Source organism: Ovis aries, chromosome 26 (genome assembly GCF_016772045.2).
Source record: "Ovis aries strain OAR_USU_Benz2616 breed Rambouillet chromosome 26, ARS-UI_Ramb_v3.0, whole genome shotgun sequence".
Taxonomy (NCBI): domain Eukaryota; kingdom Metazoa; phylum Chordata; class Mammalia; order Artiodactyla; family Bovidae; genus Ovis; species Ovis aries.
Genome location: NC_056079.1, coordinates 41,309,877 through 41,331,845, shown reverse-complemented (window position 1 = coordinate 41,331,845; position 21,969 = coordinate 41,309,877). Strand labels below are relative to the sequence as shown.

Below are 21,969 nucleotides of genomic sequence, written 5' to 3'. Positions count from 1 at the left end.
GGCTCCTGGCAGTAACTGAGTCACTTTGCTGTATAGCAGAAATTAACACAACATTGTAAATCAACTATATTCAATAAAAAATAAATTTCAAAGCTGTACGAGCAAGACGATTAAAAAGACTCAGGTGCCTTTGGCTGCACTGTGCGTTTTAAGTTTGTGTATGACGAACTCTGTTGGGTTTCTCATGACACAGCTGGCGCCTGCTCTCACTTCTTTTCTGGGTTATAACCAGAGCACTGTGGTTGAGGCTCTACTTCCTAGGGGCTTCCGAGTCTGGATTTGTGTAATTGGTACTTAAATACATGTCTGGTTCCTAACGTCATCATGACAGACTAAAAGTGACTTATCCCCCTGCCTTTTTTTTCCTTCTCTGTAAGTGGAAATGACTTTCTGTTCTTTGGAATTGATTTGGCCTTAGCATTTTGCTGTGTGTTTGTGTACATGTGAATGACCTATAAAGTCTGGCTGTTATTTAAAAAGAGACTGGGGAGTCTTTTCCCTTTAGTGGACAAAGCTTTCATTTCAGAGTGAATGCTTAAATTGCAGTTGTTACTTTGGAAACCTGTGAAGTCCTCTATTTCAGAATGGTCATCTCAGGTTATTCTCAGAAATGTCTGTTTTACTTGTTACTGCCATGGGGTCTCAAAAGAATCAAATGCAACTTAGAGACTCAACAACAGCAGCAGTAATACTTTATACTGTTTCGGATCTGCCCATGATATTAGATGTGGGCTTTACAAAGGCAGAAAAGTAGGTATTAGAAATAATTTATGTCTTGGAACTTCCCTGGCGGTCCAGTGGTTAGGATTCCATGCTTCCACTGCAGGGGGCACCAGTTTGATCCCTGGTCAGGGAACTAATATCCCAAATGCCACATGGCACAGCCAAAAAAAGAAAGAAAAAATTTATCTCAGACTTATATCTGTAAAGCATGTATAGAGACTTAAAAGACACTCTACACCTAGGGGCTCGTAATCTTTCTTGTTGAGAAGTAGATGGAAACAGGTAAACAGTAGGTTTAAATAAGAGTTCAAGACAGTGATGGAAGAGAGATAATTAACGTTTATATGTGATGCACATTGGAAAAAGCCAATAAATGTTGGCCGATGATGGAGGAGAGAAGAAAAGAAACCACAGGAGGCCTTGGCAGAGAAGATGAAAATTACTTGTTTGGCCTGGGATTTGGAAAAATAATACTTCTGACCATGAGGTTACTCTTGCAGCGTTTTATCACTTTCAGGGAAGAAGTTTGAAATTATACCCTGCTATTTCTTAAGCTGGAAGGTTCGCAGTCTCTTAAGAGGTCACAGCCAGTTTCAAGGGGAGTTGTGGAGTTTCCCTAATGAAGTGGTACAGAGTGTTCTGAAGGTAGCTCTGTGAAGGGGGAGTTAGCTCAGAGCATGCCTTCCGCCTTCCAGCCTCTTGGACACTCACTGTAAACAGTGAGTCAGGAGAACAAGCGGTGCGTCTGGGTTTCTCAAGAGCTGCTTTGGAGGGGAGTGTGTCTGCAGGTCCGATGGCAGGAGGAGGGAGAAGGCAGGTGCGGAACTGGGGTTCAGTGGGTAGTGGTGGAGTCTTTGGGGAGCATCAGAACACAAAGACTGTGAGAGCAACAGCTGTGAAAGGCTTTGTGTTTCCAGATAGATTCCTTCATCCGGGTTCCAGACGTTACATCTGTGCCTGACTGACCTGAGCTTTATCCAGATGCTGGGGCGTGGGGTGGGCAAGCGATGAGCCCGTTGCTCTGGGACGGCGTCACGTGAAGGGATAGTGAAGGAAGCAGAGAGGGGACCAGAACCAGATTTCCACGCGGCCCAGGCAGCGTGGCGACTGGCTTTATGTCTCTCAGGAAGGTCTTGCATCCCCTTTTAGGAGCAGTTTGGAAAATGGAAAGCTTTCAAGTTTGGATCGGGACATGATGAGAATAACAGAGCCAGTGAGAGCCTGCCCACTTTTAAACCAGGGGGGATTTCATAGCTTTGAACTTTGTGGAAGCAAGAATAGTAGGAAATAGGGAAGAAAATAAGCTACTTTTCCCTTTTGCGATAATTTTGATCATTAGCCTGTTTTCCAGCGTAGTGACTTTACTGCTGAGATTTGCGAAAATAGGAAATATGCGTTATCACGTGTCTGATCACCTGGCTCCCCCCTGTTTTCCAGGAGGAGTGATTGCCTACATCAGCTCGTCCAGCTCAGCGTCCAGCCCAGCCTCTTGCCACAGCGAGGGCTCCGAGAGCAGCTTCCAGTCCGCGTCCTCTTCTGTCCCGTCTTCTCCAAACAGCACTCATTCTGACAGCAATGGGAACCCCAAAAACGGCGATCTGTCCAGCATTGAAGGCATCCTGAAGAATGATCGAATAGATTGTTCTATGAAAACCAGCAAATCGAGCGCCCCTGGGGTGACAAAGAGTCACAGTGGAGTGACAAGTGAGTGGTCTAGCTTTCTGACAGTTGATGCCACTAATTGCAGGTGGGGCTTACTTTATCACCTGTTCATTTGGTGGGGACCATTTTATTTCTGGGTATACTTTTCACCCCCTTCTGGGTAATTATAGTTCAGTAGTTATTCAGAGATCAGTGATGACCTTAATTGAGAGTTACAGCCCAGGGCCTGTCTTAGTCTGTTCTCTGTGGTGAGGGGGTCTGTCTGCCTGTTTCCTCTCGGGCGCCCTCTTACCTTCCTCTCTTGTCTTCCTTCTGCACCCCTCCTGCTGAGTCTGGTTCTGGAATGGAGCACTCACTCAGGGAAAGGCGTTTGCTTTCATGAAGCTGGCGCTAGGAACGTTTGGAGGATTGGAATATCCCACAGAGTGGTGGGAATGTGGCTCCGTGAGTGAGTGCAGAGGTCACAGGCTGGTTCAGGGTGCGGTCAGGAAGGGCTGGCACCTGGCTCTGCCCACAGGTGGGTCGGACTCTGCCCACAGGTGGGACTCAGCCTGTGGAGACCCCACTTCGCACCTTTTGTTGGTTGACGCCCCTGGCACTGATTTCTTTACTCTTAACCCCGTAGGATTGGTTTCTTAGTTCTGATTGCATATCTGATGTAGAATAATTCTAGATTTACAAAATTTCAGTGTCTGTCCAGGATCTTCAGCCCTCTGAGAGAGTTTTGGCCCTTTTGAGAGAGTGCCATCAGGCATGATTTCTTTTGATTCGTCAATTTGGTATAAAGATTTTTCTCTGACATTATATATTTGTGTATTTTTAAAAGTATTTACAAGCTAACAAAATACAGGACTCCGTTGGAAAGAACCAGTTTCAGCTTTTCTTTTAGCTTTTCCCTTTCGTGTCTATTTTTGCTTCAGAATTCAGTGGCATGGTTCTGCTGTGTAAAGTCTGTGGGGACGTGGCCTCAGGATTCCACTACGGCGTTCATGCCTGTGAAGGCTGTAAGGTAATGCATGCTTTCATTTGTTTAAGCTGCTGATTCTGGGATTAAAGAAATTACATGGTTGATAATCCAGGAGGAGGAGAGAAGTCAGCTACTCCTTAAAGTTTTGAGTATTTTATGTTGTGTACAAACATAACTCATTTTGAAAAGCATATTTTAAAACTACATTTAAATATATGTAGTATTTCTTTTTCCTTTAAGATTTTGATCAAAATAAATGTGTTATCTCAAACTTGAGTGTGGTGTGAAGTGTTCACTCACCGGCGTGTCAGGCACTGTCCTGGGTGGGAGCGGAGGGCAGGGAGCACGCGGGCGGGGCTGCTGCTTTCTTGAGACTTAGAGTAAACCAGGCTCGGAACAGATCTCATCGGGTCCTTTGACACGCCGACCTGTCAGGTGCTGGGAACGGGGAGCAGTTCCTAGATGCTTGTAAAAATGTGATACCCTCGGAAGCGATGCCAAGTAAGTGAAAGAGTCTCAAGTATAAATTGAGCCCTGGGTGAGCTCATTCGTAAGTTGCGTTAAGTATTTCTGAGTCAGGTAGCTCCAAGGGAGAAGTCTGTACTTCCTGCTCACATCTAGGGAACCTCTCTTCTCATCTGGTCCTTCCTCCTGAGTGTCTAACACTAACGCAGCCGAGACTGTGCTTGACTCTTCTCTGCCTGAAAGGCGGAAGCAGGGACCCAGTTGGGCGGGATGTGGTGGGCGAGGAAACAATGTCTATCCATGAAGGGGAAATACTTTCTGGGGTGGCTCTGGATGAGCTGTGAGTGTTGTAGCTCTTACATCACAGGACTTCTGTACTTTATTCAGAAATAGCACTTTTTCATTGTGTTAAAAATTCTATAAACAGTTTTTCTTTTTACAAAAGATATGAAATAACTATGTTTATAGCTAGAGAAACCAAAGCACAAGCAAATGAAACTAAGTGCATATTCTTGACAAATGCCACACATAATTGCTCTTAAAGATCTAGCTCAGATATAGTGCCCAAGTATAGTATTACAGTAACAAAGTATAACATGCTATATCCCACAATCACTAATACAGATTCATCCAATAGTGTGGTTAGTTAGGACAGTCAAGGAAACTGCAGTTTAAAATAATTTTGGTGATTTTGATTTTCCTGAAAAAGTCAAGTGGAGGTCTTTGCAGACCACTCACAGGACATGAACTTGAATTATTGTGTAGTAAATACGGGCAGCTGTGTGCGCTCATCCAGCTGGGAGCTGTGTGTGTGTGTGAGACACTTAACCTGTAGCTGATAAGTAACCCGGAACATCTGGAATGTGTAAGGTGTCAGCAGATGATAATCCAGGAAAGACCAGGTTCTCCTAACATGATCCTTGGATCTAGTGAGGGAATTGCGGTATGGAACGCCATTCTCTGTCATCTCGTTGAGGGGGTCCTTCTTATTGCAAGAGTTTGGGAATGTGTAAGTGACTCCAGAATGAGCTGGAGAGCATGGCTGCAGGCCCGGCTGGCAACAGGTGATCGGAGTGAAGGACACGGGGGCTTTGGCAGCACTGAGACTCTGAGAGGGAAGGGGAAAAGAGCTCTGCGTGGCCGGCAGGCCCTCGCGGGCACCGCTGAGAGCTCGGTGACATCTGAGTGTCAGTGTTGTCTCTCCCCTGCTCCAAGCCAGAATAACTTCTCAGGCCCCTGGTAGCATACTGGCTAATGAGGTGTGGGGGACGCTTAGAAGGAGTTCCCCTGGATGTTTTTAATCAGATCCCTACATCTTCCTTTGTTCTTAGGGTTTTTTCCGGAGAAGCATTCAGCAAAACATTCAGTACAAGAAGTGCCTGAAGAATGAAAACTGCTCCATAATGAGGATGAACAGGAACAGATGCCAGCAGTGCCGCTTCAAAAAGTGTCTGTCTGTTGGAATGTCGAGAGATGGTATGTCCCCAGTTCAGAGAGTGCTCCTCTTAAAGCGCATGGGGCTTGGCTCTATTCCTCAGTGTGAACCAGAGCTGTGAGTCAATCACCAAAGGCCCCCTTGTGCTCAGGGTGAAGTGGATTTTCAAAAACACATTTCGTTGTCTTACAGGATGCCAAATTGATTCAAGTCAAATTTTAGCATCATCATCTCAGAAACAGCTTTTGACTCACTTCTTTTTTTGTTTCTTGCCTGTGAAAAGACCCACTTTTCCTCTGTGTGATGTGAATACTTTTTCTTTTTCAAAAAATAAAGGTGCAGTTTTTCTTGATATAGGAGTTCTTGGCTTTTCCCCCTGATTTCTTTCTTAGTCGTTCCGAGGAGCCCATTTCTCCCTCTGTGAATTAGCACTGTGACTTAGTCCTGAGATGACACCGTGCTGTTTGGCACCGATTGTGAGTACTTTCGAAGGTGATGCAGAATTGAAAGGCACGCTGTGGTCTGGTGTGGAGGTGGTTGCTTGATCCTGGCGTGCTCCACTCCCGTGGGAAGCAGAAGTGGTGGTGACTGGCGGGACCGTCAGTGTCCTGTGTGGACGATGTCACTGGGAGACCTGACTCTTCTGTGGTGCCTGGGGAGTCTCATTCTCTTCCAAGTAACATAGCCAAGGACTGTGAGGCTTTCAGAGGGGTCAGGGTAGGAGTTCATTGAGAACTGCTAAGAATGAGCCTTGTATTTATCTAGGGAAGGGTGATTTAAGCAGTCCCTTAGGTTACTCTAGCTAGTATGTACTGACACAGAAATACAGTGTGGGAATAAGTAGGTTCTTGAATGACAGGTTTCAACAATTGATGTTTTATGTTTTCACTTGCTTAAAATAAAAATTTTTTTTATGGCTCTAGAAATACTAATCCAAACTTGATGGATATTGTGATTTCTACAAGAGTAGAAATGGTCATCAGTCGTGCAGAGGGGAGCGAAGGTAGACAGTGCAAGAGGATAAAGTCATGTTTGTGGTTGCGACAGTGTAAGAGGCTGCAGCTGGAGCAGTGAGACCTCCTTGCTGGGTGGATATATTGAATTTTTACTATCTGTGTATAAATACTAGAATAGAAAGAAGCTTTTCTTTCCCTCAGGGATAGGAATGTTGGAGACAGGACTCATTCTAAGACTAGCCTCTAAGATATTGCAAATGAATGCTTTTATTTTTGTTTCATTGATTTTAATTAAAATCCAGCCAGTTTATTTTCCAATAACTACATTTCTATCGACTGTGATTTTTTTTCTTTCTTTTTCTTATAAGATTTTCTCTTAAGAAGTTGGAAAAGGTGATCACTTAATAGTTGGGTCTTGAGGATAAGGTTACAGAAGTGAATGGACAGAGGTCAGGAAGTGATTGTACCTATCCATCCAGCGTTGATGGATGTGGGTAGCTGAATGCCTTCCTGAGGACACAGTCTTCAGCCTTGTTAGTAAGGTGCTGTGTGGTAATGCTGGTTTGTTTCAAACTGATTTTCATTAGTTAATTTCAGTTTTTTTTCTTAGACTTTGCTTATAAAATACCCAAGAAGTCTTCTCTTTAGCTTTATTTTGAGAGAAAAGTGAAACATTTCTCTCCCACTCCCGCTTCCTGTGGTACCTCAGAAACATAGCCGGCAAGTTTAGAATGATTTTTGGCCAGACTCAAGTGGGCATTCTTGTGTGATCAGAAGCTGTAGCTGTCAGAGCCAGTTCTGTGTTACTCTTCGGAATAAACGGGCCTTCTTTAACCTGTGGATGTTGGATCTCTTTTTCTGCAATAGCCGTGCGGTTTGGGCGCATTCCTAAGCGTGAAAAACAGCGGATGCTGATTGAGATGCAGAGTGCAATGAGGACCATGATGGACAGCCAGCTCAGCGGCCGTTTGCACAGTGACCCTTTAGCAGACCATCATGAGCAGATCGCCTTGCCAGCCCAGGAACAACCGCGACCCAAACCCCAGCTGGAGCCAGACAACAGCAAAAGCTCTTCTCCCTCCTCCTCCGATTTCGCGAAGGAGGAAGTGATCGGCATGGTAACCAGAGCGCACAAGGACACCTTCATGTATAATCAGGAGCCGCGCGAAAGCTCAGCGGAGACCGCGGTGCCGCCGCGAGAGCGGCTCGCTAAGAACCTGGAGCAGTACAGCGTGAACCACGAGCCCTGTGTGGGCGGGCCGCACGGCCGCTTCCCCTGTGCCGAGAGCGCGCAGCATCTCGGCGGACACTACAAGGGCCGGAGCGGCGTGCACTACCCTGGCGGGCACGGCGTCTGTGTCGCCGGCGGACACTGCGTGAGCTTCTCCGGCGCCTATACTCAACGAGTGTGTGATAGAGTTTCCATAGATGGGTTTTCTCAGAATGAGAACAAGAACGGTTTCCTGTGCAACACTGGAGCGAGAATGCACCTGGTATGGTGAAATCACGTTTTCTGCTCACTTTGTGTCGAGGAAAAATGTGAAGGCTGGCTTTTGTTCCGAGCCCATTCCAGCTTCAGAGGCAGGGGGTGAGGGTCAGGAAGGCTAGGAGATTTGTTAGAATCCCTTTTGCGTGGTATTTTAGATCAAATATTTTGAATAAACAGCATTTATGGGATGACCTGATTGCATACAGAGCTAGGTACACAGGCACGTTATTTGATTGATATTATGATCAGAATTAGGATTTTATGTAAAATATGGGTTATGAAGAATCGATCCTTTAATTCTTAGAAAGCCCTTTCAAAATGCAGGTATTCAAGTTAGTCTTGGCCTTACTAGCATTGGGATTTCCTCAAGGGACTGATCCTATAGGTCGCCACAGTCACTGGGATGGAAAGTGTCTTCTTTAACCATCATGATATAAAAAGGTCTTTGGATATAGAGCATGGGTGTTTCATGGTTTGAAGACTTGGGAATAGTTTAAGATAATCCGCTGGTTTCTAAGAATTTTCTCAGACTTCGTCCTGTGGGATGAGTCAGTGTTAGCGTCATTTAAGTGTTTTATCAAATCCAGTAGTCTGCGTGAAAGCACGCTGTTTATGCTCAGCCAGACTTTCACCCAGAGCAGCAGTCCCGAGGCTCTGTCTACACCATCAGGCCCTTTGATAGTGCTTGTTGTTTTCTGCAGCTGGGTAGTTCAAATCTTCTTTTTTCATTTTCAAAATAGTTGACTCTACCCCAATCCTAATGTTAAGTGTTTTTTTTTTTTTTTTTCCTGTCCCTTGAAGTTGTTTGATTCCATGGATCTGGAAGGTAACCTCATTTTCCTCAGGCTTAGTGACTGCTGTAAGGAGGGGAAATATATAAAGGTTTAGGTTCCCATTTGTGATGTTCTCCACGGGTATGGAGCCACCCCATTTCTGGATCTCCTGGGTTTGGTCTGCACGTGAGGGCTGATTTTGTCAGCGTGCACAGTGCGTGTTTCGTGTCTGTGTGGTGTGCCGGGGTGTCCCCATCACCCTCAAAAGCATCCCTTGTGCCTGTTGGCAGACAGCCCCTGCCCCAGGCCCAGCCCCAGCCACTCAGCTACCTTATGTTTCTATAGATTGTGCCACCAGGGTTTTGAACCAGCTTGTAACCGATGAACTTTTTGCTTGGGCTACTTCTTTTATGATAAGTTGACTGCTGTTTAGATTAGGCTGCTTTGAGCCTTTCTGTCACAAGGGGAGCAGCCAGTAGAGAAAGTGCTAGCTAATATCGGTAGATTCTATGGTGTTGGAGAGTGCTTTCCTGTTGGGGTTTCCACTGACTGATACACTACCTTTGAAGTTTGTTTCCCACCTCTCATAATCGAAGATTTCTTCTGTTTTGTGCATATTAGGTTTGTCCGATGAGTAAGTCTCCGTACGTAGATCCTCATAAATCGGGGCATGAAATCTGGGAAGAATTTTCCATGAGCTTCACCCCAGCAGTAAAGGAAGTGGTGGAGTTTGCAAAGCGCATCCCTGGGTTCAGAGATCTCTCGCAGCATGACCAGGTCAACCTTTTAAAGGCTGGGACTTTTGAGGTAGGTTTTTATTTATCTTGAATGTTGTTGATTTTATTTTCATTCTTTTCTCAACAAGTGTTTGTAGTCTAGAGGCTGAAACTACCAACAAAAGCATGACCATCCCAGGATCTTGGGGAGAGACAAGGTAAACTCTGCGTGACTCAAGGCTTGAAACTCAAACATGCTGGGTTCGCAGCACAGAAACTCCCAAGTCCTGGAACTGCCTCCAGGTGTGAACCTGGCAGGTTCTCTGGAGTTAGACACCTACCAAACGCCCAGCCCAGCATCTCCTGGGTTCAGTACCAGACCAAAGGGCAAACAGATCGTGGTTTTGTCTCAAGAGATCGGGAAATATTTGGCCAATGTAGCAGATATTTCATATGTGCTCCCACAATCCTCTTGGCCGCGTCAGAGTCCTTGGCTGCTCTTTTGACTCCAGCTTCTCTTTCTGGGATGCCGTCTCCTGGGCCTGGGGCAGCTCTTGTTGCCAGCTTGAGTAGGACCCAGACAGAGCTGCTCCCTGTGCTTGGCTAGGTGCCTCTCATCTGTTGGCCCGGGGCTTCCCTGCCGCAGCTGAGGTGGCCGAAGGCACAGGACTGCCCTGGAGCTCATGTGGGCATTGTCCTGAAATGCAGGGGAGGGTGGGAGCTGATGTTGGGCGGCCCCAGCCTTTGATCAGCAGAGGAAGTCGGGGGGAGCTTCATGTCCTTGGATGGCCCCACGTGGCCCAGATCTCGGTTGTGCTTGATGTCAGGTGGTGTCCAGCTTGGTGACATGTCCTCTGCTACAGACTTTTCTTTTATCCCATTTCCTTCTTCCTCACACCTGTTTTCACACATGCACCCCCCCACAAAACCCCTTGCCTTTGGCTCTGTTCTCTGGGCCTCTTGGACTAGAATAGAGACGATGATGTTTTCATAAATAAAATAGCTGTGATGTAATTCCAAAGAAACACCTATAGGTTAGAATTTTCAGTTTAAAGGAAAACATTAGACTTAAGGGTCTTTGGCTGCGTTGGGCCTTTGTCGAAGCTCATGGGTTCCTCTAGTCGGAACATTTCGGATCATAGTTCCCTGACCACCGTGTCCACTGCATTGGAAGACAGACTCTTGACCAGTGGACCTCCAGATTTAAAGTCAGAAGGGGATGTCGGAGATCAAGTTCAGTTCACCCAGTTATGAGGTTATATAACCATAGCCCAGAGAGGTGAAGAGACTTTTCTTTCCTGGGTTACCAGTGTATTCATGACAATCAGCATTAGAACACAGATCTCATAATCCAGGACGTGCATTCTGTTCCCCTTATGATCTATCTGGAGACAGCTGGTTGCAGAGCTAGCGCTGTCTTCTTGGAAGGTTCCCCCTCTCTCGGGCTGTCTTCTTAGAAGGCTCCCTCTCTTTCGGGCTGTCTTCTTGGAAGGCTCCCCCTCTCTCGGGCTGTCTTCTTGGAAGGCTCCCCCTCTCTCGGGCTGTCTTCTTGGAAGGCTCCCCCTCTCTCGGGCTGTCTTCTTGGAAGGCTCCGTCTCTCTCGGGCTGTCGTCTGAGAAGGCTCCCTGTCTTGGGCTGTCTTGGGTGAAGCACATCTTTGCTTGGGAGCTCTGCAAAGGGCAGGTGTTCGTTCAGCGTCCCTCTGGTTACGCGAGAAGTAAGGGACATAGTCGTTTGCATTGACTAGGGTGGAGCGAGCCCTGCATGTCTGCAGTGACTCTGGTTTGGATCTCCATCATAGCTTGATATCCAGAACGCCTGCTGTAATAGTTTGTGTCTCTTTGGGTTACTGTTTCTTGAAATAGACTAACTAGAGTTCATCTTTGCTTGTCTACATTTGGTGTTTGGATGTTTCCAAGTGTTGTTGCATTGAAACACTGCTGTTTTTACTTCGGGCTTAGAGATCATGTGATGTACTTGATAGCTTAATAGAGTTTCTTTAATACCTTTGCCCAAGGCCCAGTTTCAGACTTCTTGGCATTATTGCCTGCTTTAATTTGGGGTTTTTTGGCATGCTTTAATTTTGAATCTGCATTTCAGAATCTTTGTTAATAACCTCAGAGTACCATAGGTATTGACTGTTTTGCTGTTGGTGACTAGAATTTTATTTTTTGATGCCTCTTCCTAAAGTATTGCTTTGATGGAGAATTTGCCTTAAGCAAGTGGTTCTGGGTAAAAATAAAATTTTTCTTCTACAGCTTTTTAAAATACGTAGGATATCTCTTAACTGACTTGAATACTGAGTTATTTTCTCATATTACGATTGAACTGCCCCATATACATTTAAGTCTTTTTCTTTTTCCAGGTTTTAATGGTACGGTTTGCATCATTGTTTGATGCAAAGGAACGCACTGTCACCTTTTTAAGTGGAAAGAAGTATAGTGTGGATGACTTGCACTCAATGGGAGCAGGGGATCTGCTAAACTCTATGTTTGAATTTAGTGAGAAGCTAAATGCCCTCCAACTTAGTGATGAAGAGATGAGTCTGTTTACGGCAGTTGTCCTGGTCTCTGCAGGTAAGGAAGCCGGTTCACAATCGTGCCACACCTGGAATGTAGTGAGCGGCCTGGGGACAAGGCTGCAGTTGCCTAGGTTCTGGCCGGTCGTGTAGAGGGACGAAGGCCTTAGGGAAGATGCTGAACTAGGGGTCTGTTATTTTTGCATGATGAATTTTTTTTGCCATGACAGTAAAAGTCAAAAGTGCTGTATAGTGATAAGCGGATGTTGAGATCTGGGCCTCATGTCCACCTCTCTTAATCCTTAGCTTTTGTTCATATTTCTTTTTTAAAGTCTTAATATCTCATAGATCTATTTTTTGCAAGACTGTGTATCACCAGGTAGGTGGTGGTAATCCAAATCTAAGTTTTAATTAAAAATACCATGTGGGTTACTTGAAAGTGTTGTAAGTATCAAGATGTATGCTATTACTGTCTTTTGTTACAAAAATCAGAATTAAGAGTTGTAGGCTTTCATTCAGCTTTGCTCCTGAGTTCTCTGGGTGGCTCGGTAAGTATCCGTCTCTCTCTGGGTCTTGGTTTCCTCCTCCTCCTGGGAAAGGAGGCGATTGTGCGTGGGAGCCTCACGTGCCGTTGGCGCAGGGCAGACGCAAGCCTCTGCCTGAGCGAGTGCTGCGGCTGCTGTGTCCCAGCATTTCCTGAGGCTCGTGAGGCACCGACGGTGTTTCCCAGTTTCTCTGCCACCCGGTGTTACATTGCGGTTGTTTCTGACCCACGTATCTCAGCTCAGACAGTAAGAGAGGGATTACCCCTAGTAAGAAATTGGGACTGAGATGGTGACTTCCTTGGGAACGTGTGAAAAAGTGCCAGCCATTTTTAGGTATCCCTGACTTTATTTTAAACCATTCGTGGAGAATTAGACAGTATTTTGACATGACTTACTTTAAGTTTCCCATTGACTTCGTGCTGTGTAAAAGCCCTTGTGCTGAACACAGGGAGGGTTGTGAAATGTGAGTATGGCCCCTGGTTACGGGCTGAGCTGTCAGTCAGTGACTCTTCACACCAGTAATCCCTGGAGAGGGTAAGTTTTTTGTGTATCTTGAAGGGCCCATTGCACGTCAGTGGTTAGGCCATTTGTGAGCATTGTTTGGCCCCCTTTTCTGACCTGCCCTACCTGGGCTTACAGGATAATATGATGGACCGTGTCAGGGAGGGAGGCCTGGTTTCTCAGTAGCCTTTCAATGCCTCTTGCTCATGTGTGTGTCAGTCACGCGTCGCGTTGGACTCCTTTGTGGCCCCCTGGCCTCCGCTGTCCGTGGGATTCTCCAGGCAGGAATACCGGAGTGCATTGCCGCTTCCTCCTCCAGGGCATCTTCCTGACCCGGGGACCAAACCTTTGTCTCTCGCATCTCCTGCCCTGGCAGGTGGGTTCTTTACCACTAGCGCCACCTGGGAAGCCTCTTGCACATAACCCACCGTTTTGCAGAGTCTCTTGATAAGTAATTAGTAATAGTTTGAGTTGGCATCAGGTTAGTAAATCTATAATCGTGAAACTACAAGTGATCCATACCCGCTAACTTCTTTATCTAGTGAATGGGCCTGGAGTGCGAGGTGCTCAGGGTGACAGGACCAGGTTGAGGACAGCGCGGTACGTTCCATCTGGAGAGATAGAACCAACACAGAGAGCTTTGTGTTCTAACCGGTGAGGCTCTGCCTGCGGTAGATGGGCGTCTTGCGAAGGAAGAAGGCTTTGCGGGCAGGATCGTGGTGGAGTGGGACCGTGCGGGTGGACTGTTAGGCCTCCCCAGAGGAAGGTGAGGACGGCCCGAGGGGCGGGAGGCGGGAGACGGGGAGCCCCGGGCTGAGTGACCGCTGTGAGCGCCCGGCCTGGGCGGCAGTGTGACTCCACGGTGGGGGCGCCCGGGCGTGAGCGCTGAGCTGCTGTGACGTGGGTCCTGTGTTTATCCCGGGGCGCCGGATCGGCGCGCCTGATCCGTCAGCTGGAGGGTCGGCTTCACAGGCTGTGCGGGTGACTTGAGGGGTGAGGAGGCGGGGAGGAGGGGCTGCGCTCCCCGGCCAGGTCAGGGGGGATGCGGCCGGCGAGGGGGCGCTCCCGGGGCAGTTCACGGGGGGCGGGGACGGTGGCCCCCCGCTCCTGGGGCAGGTCAGGGGGGATGCGGCTGGGGGCGCAGGGGCGCTGGCCAGGCACCATGCTCCTTTGTAGTTTCCACCAGGAATGTGGTTCTCTGTTGTTTTAGATTTTAACTTGGAGAAAGCCTTGTTTTGTCTTCTAATCATAAGAATAATACAGGTTCTTTGAGAAATTAGACAGTGTCAATACTAAGATGAAAATAAGGGGTGATAATATCACCACCAAAAAAGAGCACCATTAACCTTAGGGATCTCTCTCTAGCCATTTACCCACCAACCCATTTGTCCCTTTGCCTGCTTGTGGATATATAGTACTAAAGGAGAAAGACAAATTGTAAAAAGATACGGCCGCCTTATTTTTGTTATGCTTATACATGAGGATATACAAGCAACACAAAAATACCTGCATCTTAAAATGATACATTTTTCTACTTGATAATGTTCATACCAAATTTAAATCTTTGTCACTTAAAAAAGGGCTATTATTATTTTTAAAGCAGGAAAATAAATTCCAGTAATGGTGGAAGGGTATAAAATGGAAAGTCTCTTTATTCTCCTGCTAGCCTATTCTTCAGGCTTATTCTGATGATTGCTGATCCAACTCAAAATACTACCCTTATGCCTTTTTATTTAGTAGATGTAACGGATCAGTGATAGCTCAGCTGGTAGAGAATCCGCCTGCAATGCAGGAGACCCTGGTTTGGTTCCTGGGTTGGGGAGATCCCGCTGGAGAAGGGAAAGGCAGCCTGCCCCAATATTCTGTATAGTCCATCGGGTTGCAAAGAGTCAGACACGACTGAGCGACTTTGACTTTTCAACTAATAAATGAAAGCACCTTCTCATTTTTCCCTCTGAAAGATGTTTGTTCTCTCCCTGGTTACTTCAGTTATCCAATGACTGTGACATGCCCCCACGCTGTCCCTTTGCTTGTCCGTGACCCTCAGGAGTTGGCTCGCGCGTCCTCGCTGTCCGGGAGGCACCTGCTTTTCCTGCAGCCTGACTGCTTTTGTCCTAGTGCTTCTTCTGTGTCCTCGAGAATGAAAACGTTTGCATTCTGTTCTAGAGACGTGACTGTCTTCTGTGCTTTACCAGTTGATCCTAAAGATTAAACAGTAAAGCATCCGTATTTACGTGTTATGATTACAGGAGTAGTGCTCATAAGTGTCCCCTCAGTGGGGCCGAAAGGGTAACGAGGCAGCGTAGACTCTCCCCTAAACCTGTGCTTCCTGACTGGAACGTTCCGGCGTCAGGTAACAGATGGATTGTCTTTCTGCATTTTCTGCTAGCTGCTTAGAATTAAGCAACCTTATGGTTTGCTTTATATTCGAAATAGCTTTTGTTTTTCTTAGAATCTACCCTTGCCTTCTGGTTTTCGCTTTGTTTTGGTTGTTGTCAGATGATGTGCTGGTTAATGGTCTCGTTATGTAATTTTGTCTTCACGACAGACCCTGCATGTGAGCTAGGACATGCTATCCTCAGTTACACGGGCGAGGAGGTTGAGGAACGGCGAGGGCGGGGGCTTAAATAATTTGTCTGAGGTTACATTTTTAATAATCGGCTGATCAGGCATTTGCACCCCTACTAGTCTAGCTTCAGAAGCCTTCCCCCTGTACTGCTTGTTAACAGAACAGCTCTAGCTGCCAAGAGAGAGAGAAGTCTCAAACTCTCACTTGCCTGAGTGATGGGGAGGATCTTGATGCCATGAGGAGAAGAGCAGTTGCACCCGGAGGGTTAGTTCTTTTTCAGGCTGTGTGGAAGGGCAGAGTCCTTTCCAGGTGGAGGTCAGACTGGCCTGTGGGTGTCAGGCTGGGCTCGTTGGGGTGTGGGTGTCAGTTGTCCCCATGGGGGGCTGGTGGAGGGGGTTTCACGTCCATCTCTAGGCGGACAGTCGAGGAGTTGACGCGGAGAGCTGCGTCCTGACGGCAGTACAGCTCGCAGTGCGCCGTCTGGAAGAGGAGTTTCCACTTCAGTGGGTTCCTCTAGTGTTGCAGTTGCTAGGGGACTGTTTATGATCAGCTGGGTTTGTAGTTAGGTCCTCTGGCCTCGAAATCACGAAACCGTGGTTTTTTATGGGTAACGTTCTTAGGTACAGTGAAGGGAGTTGAATAGAGAGGCATAGGCCACAGAAAGTCCAGATAATCACTGGAGGATCAACCACAGATAAAACTAACTCAAATGTCCTTTTCCACTTACTGTTTGGTACTGGTACGACTGCCATCTAGACTGGTTTGTTTTGGGGGATCATTTTCATTTTTCCCCAGTTGTTGTTATTGTAAATTACAGAAGATGTAGTGTAAACCAGCTACTTTCTTCTGTCAAAATACCAGCTCTCTAAATAGGAGGACTTGCAGTTTGTCACGGTGACTGCTTATTCCCTAGCACCATAGGAGTAACCTGGAGAAGGCAATGGCAGCCCACTCCAGTATTCTTGCCTGGAAAATCCCCAGGACAGAGGAGCCTGGTGGGCTCCGGTCTATGGGGTCGCAAGAGTTGGACACGACTGAGCAGCTACTCACATACCGGTAACCACACTCATTCAAAAGTGTTTGGTGAATGAATTCATGAATTGTAAGACTGTTAAAGAAAACAATTGCTTGAACATTAAAGGCAAGGGAGGGTCTTGGAAGCATTATTACAAAGCTTTAAGTAGTTTTCCAGAGATGATCCTGTGATTGTATGGCCGAAGTCAGGTGTCGAGAGAAGAGATCTTTTGTCCATCTTGCAGTTTTGTGTGGAAAGTTGATTTCCCTCCCTGCCGCCCCAGCCAGTAGTCAGCATTCAGTTTGCTTCTGTTTCTTTAATAATTAGCACAGTTGTGGCAATAATCCACATTTTATTAAATGTAATACGAAACTGTTTTCATCGTTTTTTTCCTGCATTGAGTTAACCAGCCTCCCATTGTTTACTATTAAATTTTAGTCCATGTTTTGAGCATTCCCATTCCAAGTGGCCTTTTTCAGCTACCAGTCACAATGGAAGACCTCCCCGATTTCCTTGTTAAAAAAAATGAAACAAGGGCGTAAATGGCCAGAGAATTTTGTTTCTTTGAAGAAGTTTTTTTCTTGGCTAATTACAACCCCCTCTTCTTGGAGCCATTGAATATTTCTTGTGTACAACTGTCTCCTGTTGTAAAGGGAAGAAATAGCCCTTGCTGATGAAAAAAGTCCATGGTTTGGTTCTTTTAAAGGTAGTTTCCTTTATTGCTGATTTATATTAAATCACTAACATTAATATTTTTGTGTGATGAATTTAATAAACACAGTATGCTAAATGAAAGTAAATGCAACTTAATACAACTATTAGTAGGGAGTTGGTGATGGACAGGGAGGCCTGGCGTGCTGCAGTCCATGGGGTCGTGAAGAGTCGGACACGACTGAGCAACTGAACTGAGTTGAATAGATAATAAAGTTGCGTGCTATGTTAGATAACTGCTACTGCATAACAAGTTACCTTGAGATTCTGGGACTTGAAAATGTGTATATTTATTCTCTCTCAGTTTCTGAGGGTTGGGCTATGGGTGCCTCTGGCTCAGGGTTTCTGAGGAGGTTGTGTTCAAGCTGTCGGCCATCCATATGAAGGCTTCACTGGGGCAAGATCGACCTCCAGGCTTATTCACGCGGTCGTTGGCAGGAGTCAGTTCTTTGCGAGTTGTCCCACTGGGTGTCTTGGTCGCTGGCTGCTGGAGACAGCCTGGGGCACCTCTCAGGGCACCTCACAGGGCATCTGGCTTTCCTGAGAGCGAGCAGTGAGAGACTGTCTGAGGTGGAAGCCACGGTTTTTCCTGTGATCCTGCTTTCAGTAGTGAGTCTGGCCCACTCACGGGGAGAGGGGTCCATGCGTGGGTCCCGGGTGCCTGCCACCCGTGGTAACACGCAGATGTGGAATGTTCTGTATGAGGTGAAAATACACTTCCAAACCACATGACTCATCTCGTTTTGCTCATTAGAAGCAGTTGAAATTAGGTGGCATCGTATTTAAAAAATCAGAACCTCTAGATTTTTGTGAGCAAAGATACCCAAGCGGTATAAAGCATTTTAATTTATCAGGGGCGCTATGTGACACGTTTTATAAGGGGATTAATAGCTACGAACATTTGCCATTGGGCTTTAGAAAACTCTGTCAGATATCTTTTGCCTTTGTTCCCATGTGTAAAACTTGGTTTGAGCTCATTACTGAGACCGACAAGTGTGAGCTATGACTGTTTATCGTTAGTAACACTGTCGTCTCTGCTCCTCGCTCTCCGCAGATCGATCCGGGATAGAAAACGTCAACTCCGTGGAGGCTTTGCAGGAAACGCTCATCCGCGCGCTAAGGACCTTAATAATGAAAAACCACCCGAACGAGGCCTCTATTTTTACAAAACTTCTCCTAAAGTTGCCAGATCTTCGCTCTTTAAACAACATGCACTCTGAGGAGCTCCTGGCCTTTAAAGTTCACCCCTAAGGCCTTGGCTGACTCGGACACGAACCGACGCAGGCTAACTGTACATTTTGTGCTGGAGCGCCGATCGCTCTGTGCGTGCGGTCCGCGGCGGCGGAGGAGGAGACCTCGGCGACGGCGAGCGCGCAGGCCGGCCGCCGGCTCTCCTCGGCCCGGGCTGGGGGCCGCGCGCCGGCCCCGAGACCCGTCGGCTGTGCAGCGCTCCACTGGACGAGCTACACTGAACTACAGTCACACTGAATGTTAGACTCGCTCATCTGCCAAAACCAAAATCCATTTCGATCTCCCTGTGACATAAATGTAATGCGTAGCCACGAGTTCCTGAGGCCTGAAAGGTCCCCCTCTGTGGTGGAGGGTCTCCCGTGGGACGGAAGCTGGATTTCCGCGCAGGACTCTGCTCTGCCGGCTGAGGCCCGCGCGCTAGGGGAGCTCGGCGTGGGTGCCCCGACATCGTGAGCGCGGCCGGGAGGCTCCCTGCGTGCGGAGACGAGAGCCGATCCTCCCCCAGGCGCGCCCCGCACCTCCTAACCAACGTCTGTAAAGCATCCTTACCTCTTGGGAGATAGGCACTATGTAAATACGGTAAAATTTTTGTTATAATTATTCATGATAATTATCTTTTTTTTTTTAACTTCTACTCTTTTCTGAGAAATCATTTCAGTCCACACCAATCTGCTATTCAGGGTTCCTGCATAGGTGTGGGGTATCCTCTGGCACACACATATTCAAAGATTATGGGTACATCAAATACATAGTACGTGTACATAATATCTATGTGAATATAGTCATACATAAATATATCTCTTCACAATATTTTAAACTGTGAAGAACTTTATCATACAATAAACTTAAGCGGTGTCAAAAGACCCAAATTAGGTGCATTTTACCTGTTGATAACATAACCATTGCTTTAAATGTCTAGAGAGTAGAGAGCTGAATTTATGCTCCATTTTTATTTAAGAACCACTTAATGTAAAAGTGCAACAGGCAGTTGAATCCAGATTTTCAAAAAATACGTATTTTAGAGTTCATCTTTAGTAAAATTTTTGGTTCAGGTACTGATCATTTAAAAGTTCATTCAGATTCATTGCTGCCCCTCACTACACATGCTGCAGCTTGATGATAAACAGTTTGATTCTTTCTGGAGAACCAGTGTTTAAGAAAACAGTTTCACATGTTGATGTGTGCCTGTGTGTGTGAATGTAGGTGTGCAAGTGTGTTCTGAAGCCACTTTTTTTTTCCCCCTAAATAACACTACAGGGATTTTGTCAAATTAGATTTAACCTATAATTTGAAAAATCATTTAGTGTGTGACCTGCAGGCTTAGGAATAGTCCAGTCAAAGACATTTCATCCTTATTTCTATTCTTGGGCTTTATTAAATAGGTAAGACTGGCATTTTTGTGGCAGCTGGAAAAATCACCAGAAAGTTGAGGATCTTATGTATGTTTTTCTGTTGCCCTGGAAGATAGCGGCTAATTGGATTTTTTGAGTGAAGATTGCCTTCTGTATAATTTTCAGATTATATAAAATTACAAAAATGAAAAGGTCCCCTTTACTATCTCAGCCTGTTACTTTAATGACATGTGAGCAGAATGCCTTATTTTGTAATCTTGTTTAACTTGTTGCTACTAGGACTTGAATTTCTGTGGCACTAGTTAAGTAAGTTAAAAAAGAATTAAACCCTCTCTTTATTAAAGAGGAAAGGTGATGGTGATGTCTGTAGTACAATGTAAACCATAATTGTGATTTACCTTAAATAGGTAGGACTTTTATGGGATATACAGTATAGTTTTTGTGAATTCTTTACATGATAGCATTATCTTTTTATAATTTTTTTCCGAAGATAAATGCATAGTTTTCTTCTATGGGAAATAGAAACAGCTTTTTGACGTAATACTGAGAACCTCAAAGACCATGTTGTTTCTTAATTTTTGCCTTTTGCATAAGCCTCTTTATAACATATATCTTTAAAGCAGTTACTAAGTCTTTAGGAATGTGTAACCAGAACTATGTTAGTATTGCTTATAAAACTTTAGTTAGGTTCAATATATACATGTATACATCTATATATAGGTATAGAGATTTGCATTTTGTCTTGTAAAATTTTATTTGAACAAATTCTTCCTGTAGGTAATGGGAAACAAATTTAATAGTTCATATACCACTCTTAGCATTTCGATATCTGAAAATAGCCCACGATTGAAACTTGTAATTCTAAAGTTAAACCAGCAGCCTACTACAAGCACATTCTTTGATTGAGTCATTGGTTATAAACTTACTATTGATAAAAGCGGAGAAGACAGCCAGTTTGGGGAACTTCTGAGTTGGTGGGACACTGTTGATTAACAATGTACTGTATGAATTAAGTGATGCTTTAACTCTGATTTTACATTTTAAAGTTAAGACATGGGCATTATGTCAGCAAACTTAAGGGCATTATGTCAGCAAGCTAAAACATTTTTTTCTTGTGCTTTTAACGTATCTCTTTACATGATCTGAGAGACGATTCAAGCCTTTAGAGAGAAATAGCTGAGAAAAAGGGGAAACATCTTCTTGGGATGAAGCTTTTCCTTATGGCGATGGTTTAATTGCAGATTCAAAAATCAGAAGGGAATTTCAGTGGATTAAGTGTATAGCTTCCGTAAACACATTTCAAGAAATTACCATTGTAACTTGATAAGATACGATTTATTTTATGTAAACATCATTGCAAAGCAAGGAGTAGAAGCTCAGCTAGATTTATTACTGTGCACGAGAGTAAGTACCTATCTCAATTATTCTTTTTCTTTTCCAATATAAAGTTTGCTGAATGTACAAGAAGAGTTTATCACTTAGAGTATAGAATTTTTTAGGGGGTGGGGGTGGGGCTCTGTCAGGCAATTACCTAGAAACAAAGATTGTCTTGGTTTGATCTGAAATGTAAAACTTGAAGCTATTCTTGAACTAACATGGAAAAATAAAATGGCTATTGTTTAAAAAAAATGATAGAACTATATTGTTGACAAGATATGAATTAAGTTTATTTTCTACAAACTGTTGTTGATGAAGACATGGATAATACGTTCATGTTTCTGAAAAGTAATCTGTACATGGCGGGAGGGAATAATAAATATTATTTCTAACCAGGTGTGGTATTTGGTATTTTCCTATCCTGAGTTTTTGTAAGACCATCTGTAATTACCTTACTGCATTCCCTCGAGCAGAGCAGCGTCTCTTTTATGTAGATCTCCGATTCAGCATGGGGTGGGGTGGGGTGGGATATAAATATGTAGGACTTTTTTAAAAAGGAGACTTCAGAGTTTGTTTAGAGATTCCAGAAAAAACTGTTAGTTTTCTATGATGTCAGCTGAATGGAGGTTTGCTGTGTGAGATGAGGTGGTCTTCCTGGTTAGGGAATGTGGAGAGGCGGGGTGGGGGACCTGGTGTAGACAGGGCTTGGCCGTGACCGTGAACCGGGACGGGAGCCTCCGCACGACCACCGCCTCCTCTCACTTTAACTAGGGGGTGCAGCCATACGGGCCACTTAAACCAGCAGTTGTTTCCAAGACTGGTAACATCCCCTACTTTGCTGTGAATGTTAGTTGATGTCAGGTGGGAGGCATGGGCTTCTTGATGAAATGAATGTGGAAATACTGGGGTAACCAAGGTTACCGAGATGTGTTTTACGGCACTCG

The 21,969-nt window shown here is 45.4% G+C and overlaps 1 protein-coding gene across 5 annotated transcripts in view; it reads left to right on the top strand.

Annotated features, from left to right (window-relative positions):
* The window catches only part of NR1D2 (nuclear receptor subfamily 1 group D member 2), a 29,353-nt gene extending 7,931 nt beyond the window's left edge, over positions 1-21,422 (top strand). For all 5 annotated transcript variants that reach the window (XM_027962719.3, XM_042241433.1, XM_060406936.1 and 2 more), the window contains exons 2-8: positions 2,161-2,427; positions 3,306-3,394; positions 5,149-5,293; positions 7,076-7,701; positions 9,092-9,277; positions 11,552-11,762; positions 18,100-21,422. In XM_027962719.3, coding sequence (XP_027818520.1) covers positions 2,161-2,427; positions 3,306-3,394; positions 5,149-5,293; positions 7,076-7,701; positions 9,092-9,277; positions 11,552-11,762; positions 18,100-18,296 — 1,721 coding nt within the window. In that variant the 3' untranslated portion in view covers positions 18,297-21,422. The remainder of the gene's footprint in view (positions 1-2,160; positions 2,428-3,305; positions 3,395-5,148; positions 5,294-7,075; positions 7,702-9,091; positions 9,278-11,551; positions 11,763-18,099) is intronic.
* Positions 21,423-21,969: the final 547 nt, after the last annotated feature.